The sequence below is a fragment of the Poromitra crassiceps genome (genome assembly GCF_964638095.1).
Source record: "Poromitra crassiceps genome assembly, chromosome: 1".
Classification (NCBI taxonomy): domain Eukaryota; kingdom Metazoa; phylum Chordata; class Actinopteri; order Beryciformes; family Melamphaidae; genus Poromitra; species Poromitra crassiceps.
This window is the reverse complement of record NC_139623.1, coordinates 29,163,102-29,187,045: the sequence shown is the minus strand read 5'-3', so window position 1 is coordinate 29,187,045 and position 23,944 is coordinate 29,163,102. Positions and strand designations below refer to the sequence as shown.

Here is a 23,944-nt window from a genome sequence, read left to right as displayed (position 1 = left end):
ACATGAAGCTAAAATCTTAAGATCTTTACTGAACCTCACCTGCACCTTCTCATTGCCAAGAGTCTGGACGACTTTGAGATTGATCTGCTCATTTTCTGGATAAAGAAAAGTGGAAGCCTCTGTTAATGCTACTCCGTTGGCATTTTTTGTATATACTGTACTTCTATGGTGCAAAGTGTGTAGGGAAACTTGTATGAACATGTACCAAGCCTGGAGCCCAGAAACAGCCTGCCAACACTCTGAGGGTAGCTGTCTTTCTGCTCTTTGAATATCTCACTGGCTACAACCTTTTGCTCCATCTAGAAGAGAAGAGAAAATGGTAACACTTTACAATAAGGGTCACTAACCCTTAATTAACAGTTAACTAATGTGTCTAGTAATCATTAACAGTGTTCATGTTAACTAGGTAATGCTATTAATTTATGCATTATTTAATAGTTTAGGGTTATTTCATTGTTAGGGTTAGGGGTTAGTTAATGGTTAAGGTAGAGTTCAATCATTAACTAAGGGTTATTTAATGCAGCTCGCCGATCACCAACCAATAGCAGGTGGCTCTGTGAGAAACCCCTGGTCTCACGTGAGCTAAACCAAGATGGCAGCGGCCAAAACCCCAAACTACAGGCTTCAAAACAGGAGTCCACAAACCAATGGGTGATGTGTCACACGCACTCCATCCCTCTCTTTTACATCATCAAATTACATACATACACATATACACATACATCACAATTACCGCTTATATGCGGGGTTATCAAACACAGGTAATGGGCGTGGGTTAAATGCTAAAAATAGGCCATCGACACTTTCATATTGCCTTTACCCGTTAACAGCTCTTCCCCCTCCCTCCCCCCTGAGCAGTTTGCTCACATGGCTGCGGAGCGTCAGGTCAGCCAGAACTTTAAAGATAATGTAATTTAAATAAATGTAAATAGACTTATTGATGCATGTTGGAGGAAAAACGGTATTTCAACTAACGAAACAGCAAAATACTTGTGATGTTAAGATTACATATGGAGTGAAATTGTGGCTGTAAAGCATTACTCAAAATTAACGTTACAATACGGGTTTTATTTTGAGAGCCCTAAAGCGGAAAACCTACTTTTACATTCTGATTGACTTGACGCTCGTACACTAAATGTTGGAAACAGATCGTCTCTCATCCTAGGAGTGTTTTTTTCTCTTCTGTTGCCATATTGGTCATTTGGGTTCCATTGGACACAATGTAAAGACAATATAAAGTCATTAACCGTTAAGAAAGTCGGATTTCAGCCTGTGGGAATATTAGTGACTTTTTGGGCCAATCTAAACAGTCTATGGTGTGATTGTGTGACTTGGTTTGTTAGAAGCGAGTGAGGTCAGCCGGCGTACCTGTTTCCTCCACTCAGGCTGGATCCTCCTGCAGTACTTCATTACCATGTTCTGCATGTGCAGCCGCTGCAGATGCTGGGACGCCTGTATGCCCCAGAATGGAAATCGTCTAATGATTCATCAAATCCAATGACTGTTATTTGTGAAATTAGGGATGACATCCAAGTCAGTGGAGGCCCAGTGTGCTGTGTATTTAGACTGTGTACCTCCGTGAGGGAAGGAGGAGGTGTTGGCCAGCTTTTGTCCAAAACACTCTTGGGCAGGTTCTTGCGTAGCGTCTTGAGGAAGGAGAAACGTACGTGATCCAGGAAGTCCTCATTCTCTGGGCAGTACTCCTCGTGACGGTAGATGAAGCCTTTTATGAACCTGGGATAAAGAGATAGAGAGTAGGAGAGAAATGTAACGACACGCAAAATGCAGCCGCAAAAAAACATGCAGAACAATCAAGTCAGTCAGTCAGTCAAGCACCTGCGTATCAACTCGGCAGCCTGTCGACGCCTCTTAGCTCTCCTGCGTGCCTTCGTCCCTCGCCATGCAGACTGGATCACAATCACTGAATGTAAACATACGTTCATATATTAAAACCAAGACAACTTTTACACAGGAATTGAAGCCAAAATAAAATAAAATTAGCCTACTTTCTTTCAACTTCTTGGGAGGACAGTGTATATTTTGGTTAATTTGTGGATATTTCCATTCAGAATAAGGAACAGGTGGTTACAGTAGTTCACTGGCTGTTGTGAATGTCAGTGTCAATGACATAGGCAGACAGACATCCCACACTTGCGGTACCCCAGCCCATGATAGATAGGTGCACAGAAATTTGAAAGAAAATATGTGATAGATAAGAGTGAAAGTGCAACAGTGAGTATCTATTAGAATAAAATGATCGATATCCCTAGGTTATTATGGCACAGTTGACTAAAACTGAAACTAAGAAACTGAAACTAAGATCAGGTTTAAATAGTATGCGGTATTCATCAGGAGTCCAAAAATTATGATGGCCATTGTTAGGTAAGATCCTTCAGAGTGTTTATAAGCTCTCATTGTTTAGATTAACTGTCAACATGTGCTGTTATGTTACCGTCATGTCATTCACAGTCATTATTTAGTTATAACATAACATTCAAAGCAGATATAGCTGGGGAGCTATCAGCCCGCACACTCACCGAATAAACAAAGTTTTAGGTGCAAGGCACAAGAGTTTCAATAAGTAGTAGAGAAGGAGCCAGCACTCGGTGATGTCCTTTTGAGGGTTTTTATTCCTGTTACAAGGTACAACGTACGCGTTTCAGCACGTAGCCTTCGTCAGCGTTGTCCAGCGTTGTCCAACGCTGACGAAGGCTACGTGCTGAAACGCGTACGTTGTACCTTGTAACAGGAATAAAAACCCTCAAAAGGACATCATCGAGTGCTGGCTCCTTCTCTACTAGTTATAACATAACATAACATAACGTAACATAACGTAGCGTAACGTAGCGTAACGTAATGTAACGCAACGCAACGCAACGCAACGCAACGTAACGTAACGTAACGTAACGTAACGTAACGTAACGTAACGTAACATAAAAACTGAACCAAAAATGAATGCTTATGAAAAAAAGTAATTAAGCTAAAACAAATTCCATTTGACTAACAAAGTAAAGTGTTACTGGATTTGCTTTTATTTCAGTTTTCAGGCATGTTCTTTGGACTCAATGAGAGTAAAGGCCAATGTCCACGGCTCTGTGCGGCTGCCTGAACAGACCCACACCCATGTAATCTTGTCAGACACATGCAAAATAGATCCAGCAAAAATAGAACAGGTGCCTATTTTTGCCGTAGCGCATGCGTTGCCCATCTATTACATGGGCGAGTCTGTTCTGGCAGCCGTACCGGAGCTGGCGGACATTGGGCTTTAGAGAGAGGTAAGAAACTGTGCATGAGTCGACCGTGGAAGATGCCCTGACCTGCATGCCTGATGCGTTGGTACTTGGCTCTCTCCCTGTAGCCTCTCCAGGATGTCTGCAGGGTCAAAGCTGCAACACAACAGAGTGAGTACAGACCTGTTGGGATTCTACCGATCTTATCCTCATGTTATTTTTATTTTATTTGTACACACATAAGACTGCATAAAGTCTTCATGATATTTTTTTTATAATAATAATAATAATAATAATAATAATAATAATAATAATAATAATAACAACAACAATACGAGGGATCAGCCGAGCAGCATTTTGGTAAACAAACCGCGTCACTGGGTGGCAATGACAATGGAACCCTATGGAGCCTGAGTTTGAGCATCTGACTCTAGCCGGCTGACCATGTTTACAATTTAAAAACTGTGACAGTTCACACAACTTTTAACACGACATGCATATTATACATCAAACTCTTGAGCTAATTCTGCTCTCACTCAGAATGTCAAAATATAAGCGATGTGATGTATACTTTTTGAGATATTAACGTTTGTTTGGCACAACTCATACTAGTTAACTGCCGCGGGTTTACGCATTTCTGGGTGGTAGTGACGTCACGCTGATTCGTCCTATAACAACAATAACAATAACAATAATAATAATAATAATAATAATAATAATACTAACAATATTAATAATAATACTAACAATAACAATAATAATAATAACTAGAATGTCTACATTTCCTACCGAAAATGTAATTGTGCTTGCTGTCCTCGCCATGCACCGCCTGCCTTGCAAGGTCCCTGCCCATGCAATTAGGGCGACTAAAGCTTAATTTATACTTATTAGAAAGTGTTGCTCAGCACACGGTTGTGGAGATACGTTGCTGTAGCTCCCCCCATAGGCAAACAATAGCGCCCCCTACAGGCCACATGACGCTTTCTTTTCTGAAATCAGCTCAGAAGTGTCAAGTGTCAATACAAGAAGGAAGGCTGGCCATAATTCCAATGAATCCGCACTTCCTGCCGCCCTTCAAAATAAAACAATTTAGAAGGTACAGGTAGTGAATGCTGCTATAGTGCCCCCTAAAGGCGAAATGACACAATATTTGTCCTATAGGCTCAGAGTACATCCGTCCACACCTGTACCAAGTTTGGTTAGCATCGGACGATCTTTGTGAAATAGGTCCCACCCACAGAATTTTGGAAGTGGATTATATCGCAACGGTGTGCTTTTTTCAAAAACCATGAAACAGTGTTGTGCAGGACACTCATCCCATGATGGGTGCTTTGGTTTGGTGAAGATTGGACAAAGTTTCAAGGAGAAATGGCAAAAAAACTGTTTTGGACAAAATGCAAAATGGCGGAAAATCTAGTCTGACGGAAATGGGCATGGCCTAGATGAGTAGATGTGGAAGGACCCAAGGAATCCAGGGAAAAAATAAGTTTGATGATAGACCCTACGGTTCAAAAGTTATGGACCAGAATGTAAAGAGGGCTGTTATAGCGCCACCATCTGCTCAATTTGTGTAATATCTTTCTCCTATAGGCTCAGAGTACATCCGTCCACACCTGTACCAAGTTTGGTTAGCATCGGACGATCTTTGTGAAATAGGCCCCATCCACAGAAGTTTGGAAGTCGATTATATTGCAACGGTGCGTTTTTTTTCAAAAACTTCAAAATCAGTGTTGTGCAGGACAGTCCCCACATGATGTGTGCTTTGGTTTGGTGAAGATTGGACAAAGTTTCAAGGAGAAATCGCAAAAAAACTGTTTTGGAAAAAATTCGAAATGGCGGAAAATCTAGTCAGATGGAAATGGGCGTGGCCTAGATGAATAGATGCGGAAGGACCCAAGGAATCCAGGGAAAAAAGAAGTTTGATGATAGACCCTACGATTCAAAAGTTATGGACCAAAAGGTAAGGAGGGCTGTTATAGCGCCACCATCTGGTCAATTGGTGCAATTTTTTCGTGTATAGTAAAAGGCCCCTCCGTGCACCTCCCTACCAAGTTTCGTAGCTGTAGCTCTTATGGTTTCTGAATTACAGCTAATTTACTGCAAGATTTTTCGAAACCCCATGCAAGTCAATGGGGAAAAAAATGGCGCTTAATGGCGAATAGCGCCCAAACCGCTTTCACAAACCCTTAGAAAAGTCATAGCACACCTGTCCTCAATGAGCCGTTCATTTTGAGGTCTGGCATGTCTATGTGGCGCAAAAATTGTGGGAGTTATTACGCGCCAAACTTTGTGGCAGATAGAATAATAATAATATTAAGTATGTCGGACTTTAAGATTGTGCCTTGCTTGTCAGCAAGCACAATAATAATAATAATATGTGAGAGGAGAGGTCAAGAAGCCACAGGCTTATACAACGGATCTTCTCTCAACTTAAGGAGAAAGTCAAGAAAAAAATGTGGTACTGTTTGCAAAGGGAAATCCTTGCCTGTGAGTCATTTGTTTCGATTTTGTCATTTTGATTGTGAAATCCCCGTCTCAGTAGTGCTTGTAATCTTCACCACAATTACTCACCGATGGTTGGCTTTTTTGCTTCTAGTGCATCCTCTGTGGTGAACAGAGTTTTGGGGAAACGGATGAAGATTTTGGACCTGTAGAGAGTGGGCGAGGTAATATGCTTGGTAAACACTTTCATCCAAAGTGCGCTGCAATACTGCTTATTTATGCACATTTTTAGTCTGGCTGGCCGCATAATCTAATCTCAATCTCTGCAGAAACACCATTATCGAGGCCCATCTCTCTCTGCCAATACATTACCTGCCCAGTTTGTACTCCTCTGGTTTGTAGCCCAGGTGTTTGACCAGTGTGGACACACCATCTGCCAGTCTGCCATGCCAGTTGGGCCATGTCTCGGGACACAGGGGCTTATACCTAAAGACATGCATGATTTTAATAACAGAAGGCTGACTGACTACAGAGCAGATATGAGTAACAGTCATTCATGAAGTGGGGGAGTGAGTCAGTCACCTCTGTAGAAAGGCCTCGAAGCGACGTCTGTAAGCGAAGCCAGCTCTCCTGACCCTCAGGTTTTCCATCAGGCCCAGGTACTTCACTTGGTGTCTGACCAGAACTTCATCAAAGCGACCTGTAGGGAGAGACCTTATTCATTGATGTTTTGCTCCAAAATGAGATGCTGGTATACACCATAAAAAATTAAAAATAAACATGACACCCACTCTCCCACATTGACTTGTTGTTAAGCACATTATGGCTTAGTATTATAAAGGTATAAAGTTAGTCATTTTAAGACATTTGACATGTGTTTCCAATGATTTGATGGTTTTCAAATATTGGGTGATTTATTTATTTTTTATTTTTCTAAATGCTTTGTATGTAATCTGTACCTGGCTGCTTGGCATCATTAGGTTTGATACAGCGCACGTAGGATGGCTCTTTAGACATGAGGATCTCCATCAGTTTCATCAGGCTGTTTTTAAACTGAGTGGCAGCCTGTAAAGGGCAATACAAGAAGCACATCAAACTATGATAACTTGTGTGTATGTATGTATGTATGTATGTATGTGTGTGTGTATGTGTGTGTGTGTGTGTGTGTATGTATGTATGTATGTATGTATGTATGTATGTATGTATGTACTGTATGTATGTATGTATGTATGTATGTATATATGCATGTATGTATACATGTATGCATGTATGTATGTATGTATGTATGTATGTATGTACTGTATGTATGTACAGGCCGTCAGTGTAAATAAGAATTTGTTCTTAATGACTCGCCTGTCTAAATAAAGGTTAAATAAAAAATAAAAATAAAACATGTATGTATGTATATGTATGTACAGTATGTATACATGTATGTATATACATGTATGTATGTATGTATGTATGTATGTACGTACGTACGTACTGGGTCACCCAGAACCCGCCGGGTCCGGCGGGCTGGCTCGCCCCGCAGGCGGTCTGGTTTGGCAAATTATGAAAATATTGCGGGTGCGGACAGGGCAGGCTCAGAACGTGACAAAGCAACATTATTAAATAATTTAGAGCAGTGAAACACACAGAGTAACCCTTTATTAAGACGTGAACTCTCTCTCACACACACACACGTAGGCCTACACACAATCAGACAGACAAGGCGACTCTGAAGCCGTCTGCACCTGCTGCACTCTATAGCCTACATGGAGTAAAGAAACGCTTCAATGAGGTAGCCCATGTGCTCTCAAAACAAACATTTTGGAAGGATTATTTGCTGTAATTATTATTTGAAGTGTCCATAAAACTAATGCCACCGCAGATTTTCTGTTGTGGACTCCACTGTGATCTATTTGTCAACTTTACTGCAACGTGAGTAAGCTACGTGACCAATTGAGAGCATGAGGTAATTAAAAGAAATCAGACAGCGAGTCTGAAGCCGTATCTGCAAGCCGTCTGCACCTGCCGATCTCTACCACTACTACTACTGCAACGTGACCAATTGAGAGCGCATGAGGTAATTAAAAGAAATGGGGAAGAATAAGAAGTGTTTCTGTAGCCTACCTCTACCTGCTACTACCTCCATTTGAAGACCTTGGATTAAAAAGACCGATAATAGCAGAGTTTGTAGCCGCGCAACGTATCCAGAGCAGTACAACTGTTGTCGCACACGCATGTGAGTGTCTGTGTGTGTGAGAGAGAGAAAGAGAGAGGGGGGGAGAGAGACAAAGTTACTTTGTACACCTTGGAGAGCTCTGCTGCACTCCTCCGGAGTCCGTAGACATATTACATTAAATTGGCCGTTGCGGGCTGCTGGGTTGGGTTGGGTTCGGAATTTTCAGATATTTTAACGGGCCGGGCGGGGCGGGGCGGGCTGGCTCCAATGACGGGTTGGGTTGGTTGGTGCAGGCCTTAAAAAACCCTGACCCGCGCATCACTAGTATGTATGTATGTATGTATGTACATACATGTATGTATGTATGTATGTATGTATGTATGTATGTATGTATGTATGTATACATGTATGTATGTATGTATATGCATGTATGTATGAGTGTGTGTGTGTGTGTGTGTGTGTGTGTGTGTGTGTGTGTGTGTGTGTGTGTGTGTGTGTGTGTGTGTGTGTGTGTGTGTGTGTGTGTGTGTGTGTGTGTGTGTGTGTGTCTGTGTGTGTGTGTCTGTGTGTGTGTGTGTGTGTGTGGGGGGGGGGGTTGGGAGTGAGAGTGTTTATGTATCTGTGCGAAAGGGAGGGAGAGAGAGAGAGAGAGAGAGAGAGAGAGATAGAGTTAGAGAGAGTGATTCACCATCTCAGGGCGTTTCTGGTCTATTACTTCCTCTCTGCGGAAGCACTGATTTAGTATCTGGTGGCTTGACTGGCACATGACCTGAACAGAGACCAAACCAAACAAGCACATGTCATCACAGTGAGCCTCTCTCTTCCTCACCACTCAGGTAGTCGAAACGGGCACAGAGATTGAAAAAGTTGTAGTGAGGCTGTCTTGTCTTTTTTTCTCACCTCTTTCAGGCTCCTGTAGAGCAAATCATTGTTCTTGTCCAGAAAACCTGAATGAGTTGAACAAAAACAGCACAGTTTGTCATTGAGGAATCAGTGGGTTGTTTTACATAGCAATCTACCACTAAATATAATTTATAGGGGATCATGGTAAACATGGTTTCTCTTCTGCCCTGTAATATCCTTTTATAAGGGAGTGGATGAATGAAAACAGACTATTGGTTGAACTAGTGAGGAATTCCTGCTCACCACTGACATTGTAGTTGACCTCTCCAGCATAGTGCAGCAGCCTGAACTCCTCTCTGCTCATCACCCTGCGAGTCTTTCCATTTGCCAACTTGTGACTGAAAGACACGTGCGGATGTCAAATCAAACGTATGCATACTGATATAGGAAGCTGTGGTCGCACACTACGCACAGTATCCTATAGAACTGATATAGGAAGCTGTGGTCGCACACTACGCACAGTATCCTATATAACTGATATAGGAAGCTGTGGTCGCACACTACGCACAGTATCCTATATAACTGATATAGGAAGCTGTGGTCGCACAGTATCCCATAGAACTGATATAGGAAGCTGTGGTCGCACACTACGCACAGTATCCTATAGAACTGATATAGAAAGCTGTGGTCGTACAGTATCCTATAGAACTGATATAGAAAGCTGTGGTCGCACAGTATCCTATAGAACTGATATAGGAAGCTGTGGTCGCACAGTATCCTATAGAACTGATATAGAAAGCTGTGGTCGCACAGTATCTTATATAACTGATATAGGAAGCTGTGGTCGCACAGTATCCTATAGAACTGATATAGGAAGCTGTGGTCGTACAGTATCCTATAGAACTGATATAGGAAGCTGTGGTCGCACAGTATCCTATAGAACTGATATAGGAAGCTGTGGTCACACAGTATCCTATAGAACTGATATAGGAAGCTGTGGTCACACAGTATCCTATAGAACTGATATAGGAAGCTGTGGTCGCACAGTATCCTATAGAACTGATATAGGAAACTGTGGTCGTACAGTATCCTATAGAACTGATATAGGAAGCTGTGGTCGCACAGTATCCTATATAACTGATATAGGAAGCTGTGGTCACACAGTATCCTATAGAACTGATATAGGAAGCTGTGGTCGTACAGTATCCTATAGAACTGATATAGGAAGCTGTGGTCGCACAGTATCCTATAGAACTGATATAGGAAGCTGTGGTCGTACAGTATCCTATATAACTGATATAGGAAGCTGTGGTCACACAGTATCCTATAGAACTGATATAGGAAGCTGTGGTCGCACAGTATCCTATAGAACTGATATAGGAAGCTGTGGTCGTACAGTATCCTATAGAACTGATATAGGAAGCTGTGGTCGTACAGTATCCTATAGAACTGATATAGGAAGCTGTGGTCGCACAGTATCCTATAGAACTGATATAGGAAGCTGTGGTCGCACAGTATCCTATAGAACTGATATAGGAAGCTGTGGTCACACAGTATCCTATAGAACTGATATAGGAAGCTGTGGTCGTACAGTATCCTATAGAACTGATATAGGAAGCTGTGGTTGGTCACACAGTATCCTATAGAACTGATATAGGAAGCTGTGGTCGTACAGTATCCTATAGAACTGATATAGGAAGCTGTGGTCACACAGTATCCTATAGAACTGATATAGGAAGCTGTGGTCACACAGTATCCTATAGAACTGATATAGGAGGCTGTGGTCACACAGTATCCTATAGAACTGATATAGGAAGCTGTGGTCGCACAGTATCCTATAGAACTGATATAGGAAGCTGTGGTCGTACAATATCCTATAGAACTGATATAGGAAGCTGTGGTTGGTCACACAGTATCCTATAGAACTGATATAGGAAGCTGTGGTCACACAGTATCCTATATAACTGATATAGGAAGCTGTGGTTGCACAGTATCCTATCCACCTTATTTTTGAATGCCCCACTGTACAAATAATTGTGGGTACAAGTTCCGGTTTAACGTGACTTATTGTTGCAGCTTGCCATTTCCTTTGTTATACTCTGGCTGCAGACCCGAATTATAAACTGGAAACTGGAGTACGTTATAAAAGTTATAAATATAGTCACGTTATAAACAACTAACCAACGCTGGGGGTCCGTATGGAAACAGTGTTACTCGAAATGGTTAAAAGTTAAATCAATTTGGTAATTTAGTGGCGTTTTACTGCCATGTAACATAGCTAGCTAGCCGCTAACATTAGCCACAGTAGGCTGCGCACTGCGCTCTTAAAGGGATATTTATCGACAAGATTTATGCCAAGCTGAACCTGATTAGTGATTTGCTCCGTTCGCCCAGACGGGTGTCAAGCTCTCAGCAACAAGGCTGGGAGGATCACACCGGAAGAAAAACGCATAGGCATCATGGCCGCTAGAAATAAGGTGGATAGAACTGATATAAGAAGCTGTGGTCGCACAGTATCCTATATAACTGATATAGGAAGCTGTGGTCGCACAGTATCCTATATAACTGATATAGGAAGCTGTGGTCGCACAGTATCCTATAGAACTGATATAGGAAGCTGTGGTCACACAGTACCCTATACTGTATAACTGATATAGGAAGCTGTGGTCGCACAGTATCCTATATAACTGATATAGGAAGCTGTGGTCGCACAGTATCCTATATAACTGATATAGGAAGCTGTGGTCGCACAGTATCCTATATAACTGATATAGGAAGCTGTGGTCGCACAGTATCCTATAGAACTGATATAGGAAGCTGTGGTCACACAGTACCCTATATAACTGATATAGGAAGCTGTGGTCGCACAGTATCCTATAGAACTGATATAGGAAGCTGTGGTCGCACACTACGCACAGTATCCTATAGAACTGATATAGAAAGCTGTGGTCGCACAGTATCCTATAGAACTGAGCTTGTTGTTTTTCCGATTTTTCTCCCATTTTCTTCTCAATTGTACTTGGTAAATTCCCCCTGCTGTCCCGGTCGTTGCTCCACCCCCTCTGCCAATCTGGGGAAAGCTGTAGACTAGCACATGCTTCCCCTGATACATGTGCAGTCGCCAGCTGCTTCTTTCCACCTGACAGCGAGGAGTTTAACCTGCAGGACGTAGCGCGTGGGAGGATCATGCTATTGCCCCCAGTTCCCCTCCCCCTGAACAGGTGCGCCGATCGACCAGAGGAGGCACTAGTGCAGCGATCAGGACTCATACCCCACCGGCTTCCCACATGCACACGGCCAATTGTGTCTGTACGAGTGTCTGACCAAGCTGGAAGTACAGCAGCCGGGAATTGAACCCAGGTGGTAGGCGAGTACTTTTACCTCTACACGACCCAGACGCCCTCATGTTTGTGATTTTTGCACAATGGAGTAAAAGAGATGACGCTCACGTGACAAAGTGGGCATGACCTCCCAAAGTGTTCTCCAGCTTCTCCAAGAAGGAGACATCGCAGACCTCTCCTGGTCTCAGACACTCATCATCCTAAAAGACAGCCACACTATTTATCTGTGAATAGATGAGACCGCACACAGAGACTAACATACAAACTAGAGACCGAGGAATGGATGAGACTGTACACAGAGACTAACATACAAACTAGAGACAGAGACCGAGGAATGGATGAGACTGCACACAGAGACTAACATACAAACTAGAGACAGAGACAGAGGAATGGATGAGACTGCACACAGAGACTAACATACAAACTAGAGACAGAGACAGAGGAATGGATGAGACTGCACACAGAGACTAACATACAAACTAGAGACAGAGACAGAGGAATGGATGAGACTGGACACAGAGACTAACATACAAACTAGAGACAGAGACAGAGGAATGGATGAGACTGCACACAGAGACTAACATACAAACTAGAGACAGAGACAGAGGAATGGATGAGACTGCACACAGAGACTAACATACAAACTAGAGACAGAGATGAGACTGCACACAGAGACTAACATACAAACTAGAGACAGAGATGAGACTGGACACAGAGACTAACATACAAACTAGAGACAGAGATGAGACTGGACACAGAGACTAACATACAAACTAGAGACAGAGATGAGACTGCACACAGAGACTAACATACAAACTAGAGACAGAGACAGAGGAATGGATGAGACCGCACACAGAGACTAACATACAAACTAGAGACAGAGACAGAGGAATGGATGAGACCGCACACAGAGACTAACATACAAACTAGAGACAGAGATGAGACTGCACACAGAGACTAACATACAAACTAGAGACAGAGGAATGGATGAGACCGCACACAGAGACTAACATACAAACTAGAGACAGAGACAGAGGAATGGATGAGACTGGACACAGAGACTAACATACAAACTAGAGACAGAGACAGAGGAATGGATGAGACTGCACACAGAGACTAACATACAAACTAGAGACAGAGACAGAGGAATGGATGAGACTGCACACAGAGACTTGGCCATGTTCAGACTAGGAGGCCAAATCTGATTTGTGAACTTTAATGACCTATTAATGATTCTATCCAGATTGGTTTTATGAGTCTGGACGCTCCGAGTCTGATTTGTGTCACTTGTCCCAAACCACATATGGAGGTCTGGACACACAGATCCGACTTGAACACTTGCCCAAATCAGATTTGTGGCAGTGCGGACACTCTCCCAAATCAGATTTGGGAAACCAATCAAGATAATGATGATTAATGACTTTAGCAGCAAATCAGATTTGCCTGTAATGTGAACATGGCCTAACATACAAACTAGAGACAGAGACAGAGGCATGGATGAGAGCGCACACAGAGACTAACATACAAACTAGAGACAGAGACAGAGGAATGGATGAGACCGCACACAGAGACTAACATACAAACTAGAGACAGAGGAATGGATGAGACTGCACACAGAGACTAACATACAAACTATAGACAGAGACAGAGGAATGGATGAGACTGTACACAGAGACTAACATACAAACTAGAGACAGAGACAGAGGAATGGATGAGACCGCACACAGAGACTAACATACAAACTAGAGACAGAGACAGAGGAATGGATGAGACTGCACACAGAGACTAACATACAAACTAGAGACAGAGACAGAAGAATGGATGAGACCGCACACAGAGACTAACATACAAACTAGAGACAGAGACAGAGGCATGGATGAGAGCGCACACAGAGACTAACATACAAACTAGAGACAGAGACAGAGGAATGGATGAGACCGCACACAGAGACTAACATACAAACTAGAGACAGAGGAATGGATGAGACTGCACACAGAGACTAACATACAAACTATAGACAGAGACAGAGGAATGGATGAGACCGCACACAGAGACTAACATACAAACTAGAGACAGAGACAGAGGAATGGATGAGACCGCACACAGAGACTAACATACAAACTAGAGACAGAGACAGAGGCATGGATGAGACCGCACACAGAGACTAACATACAAACTAGAGACAGAGGAATGGATGAGACTGCACACAGAGACTAACATACAAACTATAGACAGAGACAGAGGAATGGATGAGACTGTACACAGAGACTAACATACAAACTAGAGACAGAGACAGAGGAATGGATGAGACCGCACACAGAGACTAACATACAAACTAGAGACAGAGACAGAGGAATGGATGAGACTGCACACAGAGACTAACATACAAACTAGAGACAGAGACAGAGGAATGGATGAGACCGCACACAGAGACTAACATACAAACTAGAGACAGAGGAATGGATGAGACTGCACACAGAGACTAACATACAAACTATAGACAGAGACAGAGGAATGGATGAGACTGTACACAGAGACTAACATACAAACTAGAGACAGAGACAGAGGAATGGATGAGACCGCACACAGAGACTAACATACAAACTAGAGACAGAGACAGAGGAATGGATGAGACTGCACACAGAGACTAACATACAAACTATAGACAGAGGAATGGATGAGACTGCACACAGAGACTAACATACAAACTAGAGACAGAGACAGAGGAATGGATGAGACTGCACACAGAGACTAACATACAAACTATAGACAGAGGAATGGATGAGACTGCACACAGAGACTAACATACAAACTAGAGACAGAGACAGAGGAATGGATGAGACTGCACACAGAGACTAACATACAAACTAGAGACAGAGACAGAGGCATGGATGAGAGCGCACACAGAGACTAACATACAAACTAGAGACAGAGACAGAGGCATGGATGAGAGCGCACACAGAGACTAACATACAAACTAGAGACAGAGACAGAGGAATGGATGAGACTGCACACAGAGACTAACATACAAACTATAGACAGAGGAATGGATGAGACTGCACACAGAGACTAACATACAAACTAGAGACAGAGACAGAGGAATGGATGAGACTGCACACAGAGACTAACATACAAACTAGAGACAGAGACAGAAGAATGGATGAGACCGCACACAGAGACTAACATACAAACTAGAGACAGAGACAGAGGCATGGATGAGAGCGCACACAGAGACTAACATACAAACTAGAGACAGAGACAGAGGAATGGATGAGACTGCACACAGAGACTAACATACAAACTAGAGACAGAGACAGAAGAATGGATGAGACCGCACACAGAGACTAACATACAAACTAGAGACAGAGACAGAGGCATGGATGAGAGCGCACACAGAGACTAACATACAAACTAGAGACAGAGACAGAGGAATGGATGAGACCGCACACAGAGACTAACATACAAACTAGAGACAGAGGAATGGATGAGACTGCACACAGAGACTAACATACAAACTATAGACAGAGACAGAGGAATGGATGAGACCGCACACAGAGACTAACATACAAACTAGAGACAGAGACAGAGGAATGGATGAGACCGCACACAGAGACTAACATACAAACTAGAGACAGAGACAGAGGCATGGATGAGACCGCACACAGAGACTAACATACAAACTAGAGACAGAGGAATGGATGAGACTGCACACAGAGACTAACATACAAACTATAGACAGAGACAGAGGAATGGATGAGACTGTACACAGAGACTAACATACAAACTAGAGACAGAGACAGAGGAATGGATGAGACCGCACACAGAGACTAACATACAAACTAGAGACAGAGACAGAGGAATGGATGAGACTGCACACAGAGACTAACATACAAACTAGAGACAGAGACAGAGGAATGGATGAGACCGCACACAGAGACTAACATACAAACTAGAGACAGAGGAATGGATGAGACTGCACACAGAGACTAACATACAAACTATAGACAGAGACAGAGGAATGGATGAGACTGTACACAGAGACTAACATACAAACTAGAGACAGAGACAGAGGAATGGATGAGACCGCACACAGAGACTAACATACAAACTAGAGACAGAGACAGAGGAATGGATGAGACTGCACACAGAGACTAACATACAAACTATAGACAGAGGAATGGATGAGACTGCACACAGAGACTAACATACAAACTAGAGACAGAGACAGAGGAATGGATGAGACTGCACACAGAGACTAACATACAAACTATAGACAGAGGAATGGATGAGACTGCACACAGAGACTAACATACAAACTAGAGACAGAGACAGAGGAATGGATGAGACTGCACACAGAGACTAACATACAAACTAGAGACAGAGACAGAGGCATGGATGAGAGCGCACACAGAGACTAACATACAAACTAGAGACAGAGACAGAGGCATGGATGAGAGCGCACACAGAGACTAACATACAAACTAGAGACAGAGACAGAGGAATGGATGAGACTGCACACAGAGACTAACATACAAACTATAGACAGAGGAATGGATGAGACTGCACACAGAGACTAACATACAAACTAGAGACAGAGACAGAGGAATGGATGAGACTGCACACAGAGACTAACATACAAACTAGAGACAGAGACAGAGGCATGGATGAGAGCGCACACAGAGACTAACATACAAACTAGAGACAGAGGAATGGATGAGACTGCACACAGAGACTAACATACAAACTATAGACAGAGACAGAGGAATGGATGAGACCGCACACAGAGACTAACATACAAACTAGAGACAGAGACAGAGGAATGGATGAGACTGCACACAGAGACTAACATACAAACTATAGACAGAGACAGAGGAATGGATGAGACTGCACACAGAGACTAACATACAAACTAGGAGTTGTCATTCGCACCAGAATGGAGATGATGCCTTTGTGCTTCTCTTCTATCAGGTCACAGATGATCTTGTTGTCAAAGTACTGCACCGTTTCCCACTGAAATAAGAGGGAAAGGTGAAGGGGAGAGTTAGTATGGAAAGCGGTAGGATTTTCATGATGAAATAGCGATAAACACATAATTTCTTTGTTTTGACTACCCCAGCACCACCCGACTCACTGTGATGCCCTCTGTCTCATACTCCTCCTGCTCAGATCTGAGCGTGAGCTCAATAAAGAGCTGCTGGAGCTTCTCGTTGCAGTAGTTGATACAAAACTGCTCAAAGCTGTAGGTAGAAATACAAGGGGAATGGGCTATAATATATGATGGGCTATGATGCAAACAGCTATTTGCATCATAGGGACAATAGAGGCGTTTGTTGACAAAGAATTGGGCTTAAAGATTGTGCTGAGAGATGGAGGTCAGGGAGCGAGAGGTAAAGATTGTGCTGAGAGATGGAGGTCAGGGAGCGAGAGGTAAAGATTGTGCTGAGAGATGGAGGTCAGGGAGCGAGAGGTAAAGATTGTGCTGAGAGATGGAGGTCAGGGAGCGAGAGGTAAAGATTGTGCTGAGAGATGGAGGTCAGGGAGCGAGAGGTAAAGATTGTGCTGAGAGATGGAGGTCAGGGAGCGAGAGGTAAAGATTGTGCTGAGAGATGGAGGTCAGGGAGCGAGAGGTAAAGATTGTGCTGAGAGATGGAGGTCAGGGAGCGAGAGGTAAAGATTGTGCTGAGAGATGGAGGTCAGGGAGCGAGAGGTAAAGATTGTGCTGAGAGATGGAGGTCAGGGAGCGAGAGGTAAAGATTGTGCTGAGAGATGGAGGTCAGGGAGCGAGAGGTAAAGATTGTGCTGAGAGATGGAGGTCAGGGAGCGAGAGGTAAAGATTGTGCTGAGAGATGGAGGTCAGGGAGCGAGAGGTAAAGATTGTGCTGAGAGATGGAGGTCAGGGAGCGAGAGGTAAAGATTGTGCTGAGAGATGGAGGTCAGGGAGCGAGAGGGAAAGATTGTGCTGAGAGATGGAGGTCAGGGAGCGAGAGGTAAAGGAACATGGATATAACATATACCTGTTGTGCTGTAGGACTTCAAAGCCATAGATGTCTAGGAGTCCTATAACTGACGAGCCCTTACTGCTGTGGTAGACTTCCTCCTGCATAACACATCATACTGTACAATCACACAATGCATAGAACTGCATCACCATCATAGTCACGTCTACTGCTGTCCTGTGCTATTATCGGAGCTGCAGCTGCACCTTGAGAACAAGTGACTGGTTGATCTTCTGCACCAACCAGGTGAACGTCCGGCCATACACAGCCTTGGCTAAGGCATCGCGAGCTGACCCCGCCTGCTCAAAGTTGAGTGGGCTGATCATCTGTGACGCACAAATGCAAGTATGACACAAAATTATAGATGCAATTTTAATAGACAATCACACAATAAACACCAAATAGCAGACGTATGAGAAACAAGGACAGACTCCACAAAATAGAGATCATCACCTCCTCTCCTTTGGCAATGAGTTTCTTGTGAGTGAGTGCTTCGCTGAGGGCCGAGCCATCGACACCCAGCAGCTGCAAAACAACAACACATCTGGTCTCTTAGCACTGCTTTCTTCTATGTGCAGATATGTGAGTGCACATTTGATACCAGTGGGACTGTTCTGACCTTCGCAAGATTTCTTATCTGTGTGTCAGTGGTGATGTGAGTTTCTCCGTCCTCCCCTTCCCCAAACTGAATATTTCCCAGATGGAGAACACTGGCGATGATTTTCAGCAACTCCTGAGGTCAGACACACAGGCAAAACTATCATGAACAATTACATCCTGACAGAATGGACCTTTTACCAGTCACTAAGAGACTCAATGTAAGAGTATGGTCATTCATTCATTTACAATTGCAACCAGAAATAACAAACTGTCAAACTGTAATCGCATGTTGCCACCACAAAAAACAATGACAACACAACAACCTTATTTATACCATACATAATATTGTGAAAGCTGAAAGACGTACATATGATATGGTGTAAAAGAATAGATCTAAAAAAAAGTCAACACAAGATGTACTGTCCACAACCCTGAGTGTGAAGAACAACTTGGAACCAGCTTTAAAAGCAAAGCAAAGGTGAAGTGATGTCTGATTGAAATGGTCAATTTTCAGTTGCATGTTTGAAGCTAATAGCGTTGATGTTGTTGTTGTTGTTTTGCATGAGATGATTCAGGGAGGAAGTTGACTGACTATAGTGACTGGTGAGCAAAACATTCACTTTTGAACACACCGACATTATTTATGGATGTATCTAGTGTTGTCCTGATTGCTTTTATTGTGGTAACATCTGATTATACATAATTAGATTCCGCTGTGATAACCACAGTACAGACAGTAGAGAGGTAGGGGAAAAACTGTATCTGTATATTTTAAAATACAGACACAGTCAAACTCAGTGAGCCCGTGGGAATATCAGCTGATCTGGGAAAATGGCATTAAAATAGGGTGTGAAACACTGGAAACATTGAGGACTGAAGAGGACTCTTTTTGATACAACTAGTCATAAGGTTGCAGTGCCTGGATCTACGTATGTCTGCCTGGATCCATCCCACTGAGTCCATTCAGTTTATTTTGTGGCCGACCTGTTCCACTTTAATGTGATGAATGTGCTAAACCAGGGAACCAGTGAAAACAAAACAAGTGGCTCATGGGGCTGAACTATCATGCAGGGTTTTTCCTGCATAGAGGAATTTTTGGTGATCATGATCGGATCAGACTGATCATGCTTACTGTCGTGCATAGTGACCCCCCCCCCCCCTCCCCCTCCCAAAAGGCCCATTCTGAGCCAGGAGAAAAGCTGACTGGAGTGTTACTGACCTGCACTTCTCCCTCAGTGAAGCTCATCATTGTCAGCGCCTTCATCACAGCTGGAGTGTTACTGACCTGCACTTCTCCCTCAGTGAAGCCCATCATTGTCAGGGCCTTCATCACAGCTGGAGTGTTACTGACCTGCACTTCTCCCTCAGTGAAGCCCATCATTGTCAGGGCCTTCATCACAGCTGGAGTGTTACTGACCTGCACTTCTCCCTCAGTGAAGCCCATCATTGTCAGGGCCTTCATCACAGCTGGAGTGTTACTGACCTGCACTTCTCCCTCAGTGAAGCTCATCATTGTCAGGGCCTTCATCACAGCTGGAGTGTTACTGACCTGCACTTCTCCCTCAGTGAAGCCCATCATGTCAGGGCCTTCATCACAGCTGGAGTGTTACTGACCTGCACTTCTCCCTCAGTGAAGCTCATCATTGTCAGGGCCTTCATCACAGCTGGAGTGTTACTGACCTGTACTTCTCCCTCAGTGAAGCCCATCATGTCAGGGCCTTCATCACAGCTGGAGTGTTACTGACATGTACTCCCTCAGTGAAGCTCATCATTGTCAGGGCCTTCATCACAGCTGGAGTGTTACTGACCTGCACTTCTCCCTCGGTGAAGCTCATCATTGTCAGGGCCTTCATCACAGCTGGAGTGTTTTACTGACCTGCACTTCTCCCTCAGTGAAGCCCATAATTGTCAGGGCCTTCATCACAGCTTTCCAATCATTCTTGTCATTAATGGAGCTAACTCTGGGACAGTTTCCCTGAAGAAGACAAATGGTATATTACTGAACCAGAAACATTTCATACACAAGTGTGAAAACAAATACAACAACTTAACATTATGCACTCACAGTTGTGCACAACGCACACACACCTTGACCAGATAGTGGTAGTTCTGAGGGTTTCTCTCCAGGTCCAGAGTCTTAAGCAGGTCCTCCCCCCCTCCGTCCAGAAGCTGATAGAAGATGTGGAAGTTCCTCTCACCGTGGTTCTGGTGTACCACACGAGATTTCTCCAGCAGGTAATTTATGATGTGACCGCCTACTGGCACCCCCTAGGGGAGATTAGGGGAAAGGATGAGTGCAGAATGGGAACAGGCAATCTATCTATCTATCTATCTATCTATCTATCTATCTATCTATCTATCTATCTATCTATCTATCTATCTATCTATCTATCTATCTATCTATCTATCTATCTATCTATCTATCTATCTATCTATCTATCTATCTATCTATCTACAGTATCTATCTATCTATCTATCTATCTATCTATCTATCTATCTATCTATCTATCTATCTATCTATCTATCTATCTATCTATCTATCTATCTATCTATCTATCTATCTATCTATCTATCTATCTATCTACAGTATAAACGGCCCTTGAGTGGTGATGGTGATTTTCGTCAGAGATAACAAGTATAGGGGAGACCGGGGGCAATTGTAATGTGTTTTTTGTTTGTTTATGAAAGATAGACAGATAGACAGACAGACAGACAGACAGACAGACAGACAGACAGACAGACAGACAGACAGACAGACATAAATTTCCCTTTTTCAGGTGAATTTCAATAAAAAAAGGTTGATGATTTATGTTTTATTGATGTTAAAGGTCACTTTGAATGATTTTAACTAATGATAATGTCGAAAAACAAAGATTTTTAAATTTGGGGCGGCAACATTTAGGCTATTTCGGGACAGCTTAGATTGTATTTTGGGACGTTCCGGGACAATGGAGAAAAAAGTTAGTTTCGAGCCATGCATAGCCTCTTTTCTGATAAGTTCCATGATTTGTTTGGTTCTCATACAGGTACATTCTTCTGTTATCTCACATCACTAAACCATCTCACAGGACACCTAAAGCAGGAGTTTGCAGTCATCTGACTACTAACTCCTGCTTTAGGGCTTATACAAGTATTGTCTTGGCTGAACATCACTCCAATGAACGTTAGGAAATTCCCTTTATTTAATTTTACTTTTGTTTATGCCTACAAAATGTTACTTTGAATTTGAGTTCTCCCCTGGAAGTGATTTTGGTATGGGCCATTGTATTTAAGCAAGCAGTGTTGCAACTTCACAGTAACGTTGCGTTAGCGGTACTAGGAAGCTAAGTTATCTTGATTGTCTATAAATGTTAATGTTTCTAACATTAGGATGAGGGTTGCTGTGAGGAGCTGGCAAAGTTATAACTAGCGTTAATTACTACAGCTGTGTATAACGCAGGCCACCATCACTATTTTGTAATAGATAATAAAAACGGTAGTTAACGTAACGCTAATGCCTGATAGCTTCATATTAGCACTGCTGTAACCTAGGCTGTCACTAATTTAGTTTGCACAAGTTGACAGGCAGCTGCACTGACAGTGATCACACCAGACGTGCTCAAACGTGCTTCTGGGAACCCGATAAATTGCAGTGTTGAATTTTGTGCAATTTGACCAATGAGATCACGGCTTATGTATCTCCAGGACTGTCCATCCGATCGACTTCGAACTGGGGAATGGGCACTGCTCTATATTATTATACAATAATTTCAGGACTGTCTGTATGTCTGTCCTTCGCGGATCTCGAGAACCGTTTGTCGGATCGACTTCAAACTTGGGGAATGCGCTTAGAGGGACCTGACGGGACTGCAGTGGGGGGGGGAGCGCCCACGTGGTGGTGAATGGGAGGAACCACTGCACTATATATCTTCTTTATACAATAATTCCAGGACTGTCAGTATGTCTGTCCTTCACCATTTGTTGGATCGACTTCAAACTTGGGGAGTGCGCTTAGGGGTACATGACGGAGTGCAGTGTGTGTGTGTGTGTGTGTGGGGGGGGAGGGAGGGGGTTGGAGCGCCCTCGGGGTGGTGCATGGGGGGAACGGGCACTGCACTAGCTTTACTAAATTTGAGCTCAGAGCCATCATGATGTAAACTAAATGTAATGTTGTCAGTATGGTGTAAGCACACATGATTTGTGTAAAGAATCCTTCAGCCAAGGTGAGGCTGTGTACCCTAAAGTCAAACTGGACATCCATGTATTTCCCAAAGCGGCTGGAGTTGTCATTCCTCAGCGTTTTGGCATTCCCAAATGCCTGTGCAAAGCAAGAAAGCCAGGAAATTAGAGGGAGGAAGTGAATTTGAGAGTAACAATAGAGTGATAAAATCAAACAATCAAGACAAATCACAAAGTATTTACAATCAGTAACAAGTCTGCAAAAATTATTTTCCAATCAATCAATCAGATACTGAGATAATTTAATTGACAGATATGTCTCATTTCAACATGCTTTTCTTAAAATTGCCATTTAGCTGATGTAACAAGTTGGAATATTGGCTGTTCAGTTTGAAATGCCATGATAGGAAGAGGGTGGGAGTTCATACCTCCAGAACAGGGTTGGACTGCAGCAGGCGGTCACCGAGGGAAGCCATGTGGTCATTGGCAGGGCAGGTGACAGCGTAGTAGAGGAGGATCTTCTTGGAGGCCTCTGTCTTACCTGCTCCACTCTCACCTGAGATCAGAATACACTGGTCCTTCCTCTCAGTCCGCATGGCCCGGTAAGTGTTGTCTGACACGGCATAGCTGAGGGAGGAGCCAAGCACAAAAGCAGCGTCAGCTACAGATCAACATGTACAAAGATTAAATCACTGTAGTGGAAAAGTCAAATTAATGAATTTTTGTTTGTTTAATGTATTAAGTTAACAAGTCATACTCACAAGGACAATTACTTTTATGTTAAAATCATAACATTATTGTTTATTATTGAAATAATAATGTGTTTTTGTTTATTGAAGTTGATTTAGACCACAAAACAGTGCCATGGCTCTCCTATTGATTTACAGTACTGCAGAGGCTCAATATTGCTGATCTTTGTGTGGTAATTATACCAAAGAAACCAAACCCTACATTCCTGTCTTGCTTACTTGTCAGACTACTCTCAAGCCAAAGCATCATCTGACTGTCCAATGAAAGAAAAAGAAAATCTTTTAGATTTTCTTTATTTGTTTCTTTATGTTCCATACAACCCTTGGTGACTCCATAGATTTCCTTCCCCCAACTGTCTCTCTCCTGTGCATCATCTTAAATATGTTTCAGTCTTCCCAGGTCTTTTCCCATCACTTCGTT

General features: G+C 43.1%; 1 protein-coding gene across 5 annotated transcripts in view; it reads right to left on the bottom strand.

Moving 5' to 3' along the window:
* Positions 1-23,944, bottom strand: part of LOC310787978 (unconventional myosin-Ic-like) — a 47,120-nt gene that overhangs the window by 5,391 nt on the left and 17,785 nt on the right. For all 5 annotated transcript variants that reach the window (XR_014553282.1, XM_083649441.1, XM_083649442.1 and 2 more), the window contains 24 exons: positions 23,203-23,401; positions 22,833-22,913; positions 20,705-20,884; positions 20,493-20,591; positions 18,636-18,749; positions 18,470-18,541; positions 18,223-18,342; positions 18,035-18,117; positions 17,152-17,257; positions 16,950-17,030; positions 12,129-12,220; positions 8,983-9,077; positions 8,737-8,783; positions 8,525-8,605; positions 6,632-6,737; positions 6,255-6,372; positions 6,045-6,158; positions 5,802-5,878; positions 3,318-3,386; positions 1,837-1,921; positions 1,575-1,734; positions 1,369-1,452; positions 206-299; positions 40-95 (listed from right to left, as the gene is read on the bottom strand). Coding sequence is in view for 4 of the 5 variants with exons in the window: in XM_083649441.1 (XP_083505567.1) it covers positions 40-95; positions 206-299; positions 1,369-1,452; positions 1,575-1,734; positions 1,837-1,921; positions 3,318-3,386; positions 5,802-5,878; positions 6,045-6,158; positions 6,255-6,372; positions 6,632-6,737; positions 8,525-8,605; positions 8,737-8,783; positions 8,983-9,077; positions 12,129-12,220; positions 16,950-17,030; positions 17,152-17,257; positions 18,035-18,117; positions 18,223-18,342; positions 18,470-18,541; positions 18,636-18,749; positions 20,493-20,591; positions 20,705-20,884; positions 22,833-22,913; positions 23,203-23,401 (2,413 nt within the window). In the remaining variant the exon portion in view is untranslated. The remainder of the gene's footprint in view (positions 1-39; positions 96-205; positions 300-1,368; positions 1,453-1,574; positions 1,735-1,836; positions 1,922-3,317; positions 3,387-5,801; positions 5,879-6,044; positions 6,159-6,254; positions 6,373-6,631; positions 6,738-8,524; positions 8,606-8,736; positions 8,784-8,982; positions 9,078-12,128; positions 12,221-16,949; positions 17,031-17,151; positions 17,258-18,034; positions 18,118-18,222; positions 18,343-18,469; positions 18,542-18,635; positions 18,750-20,492; positions 20,592-20,704; positions 20,885-22,832; positions 22,914-23,202; positions 23,402-23,944) is intronic.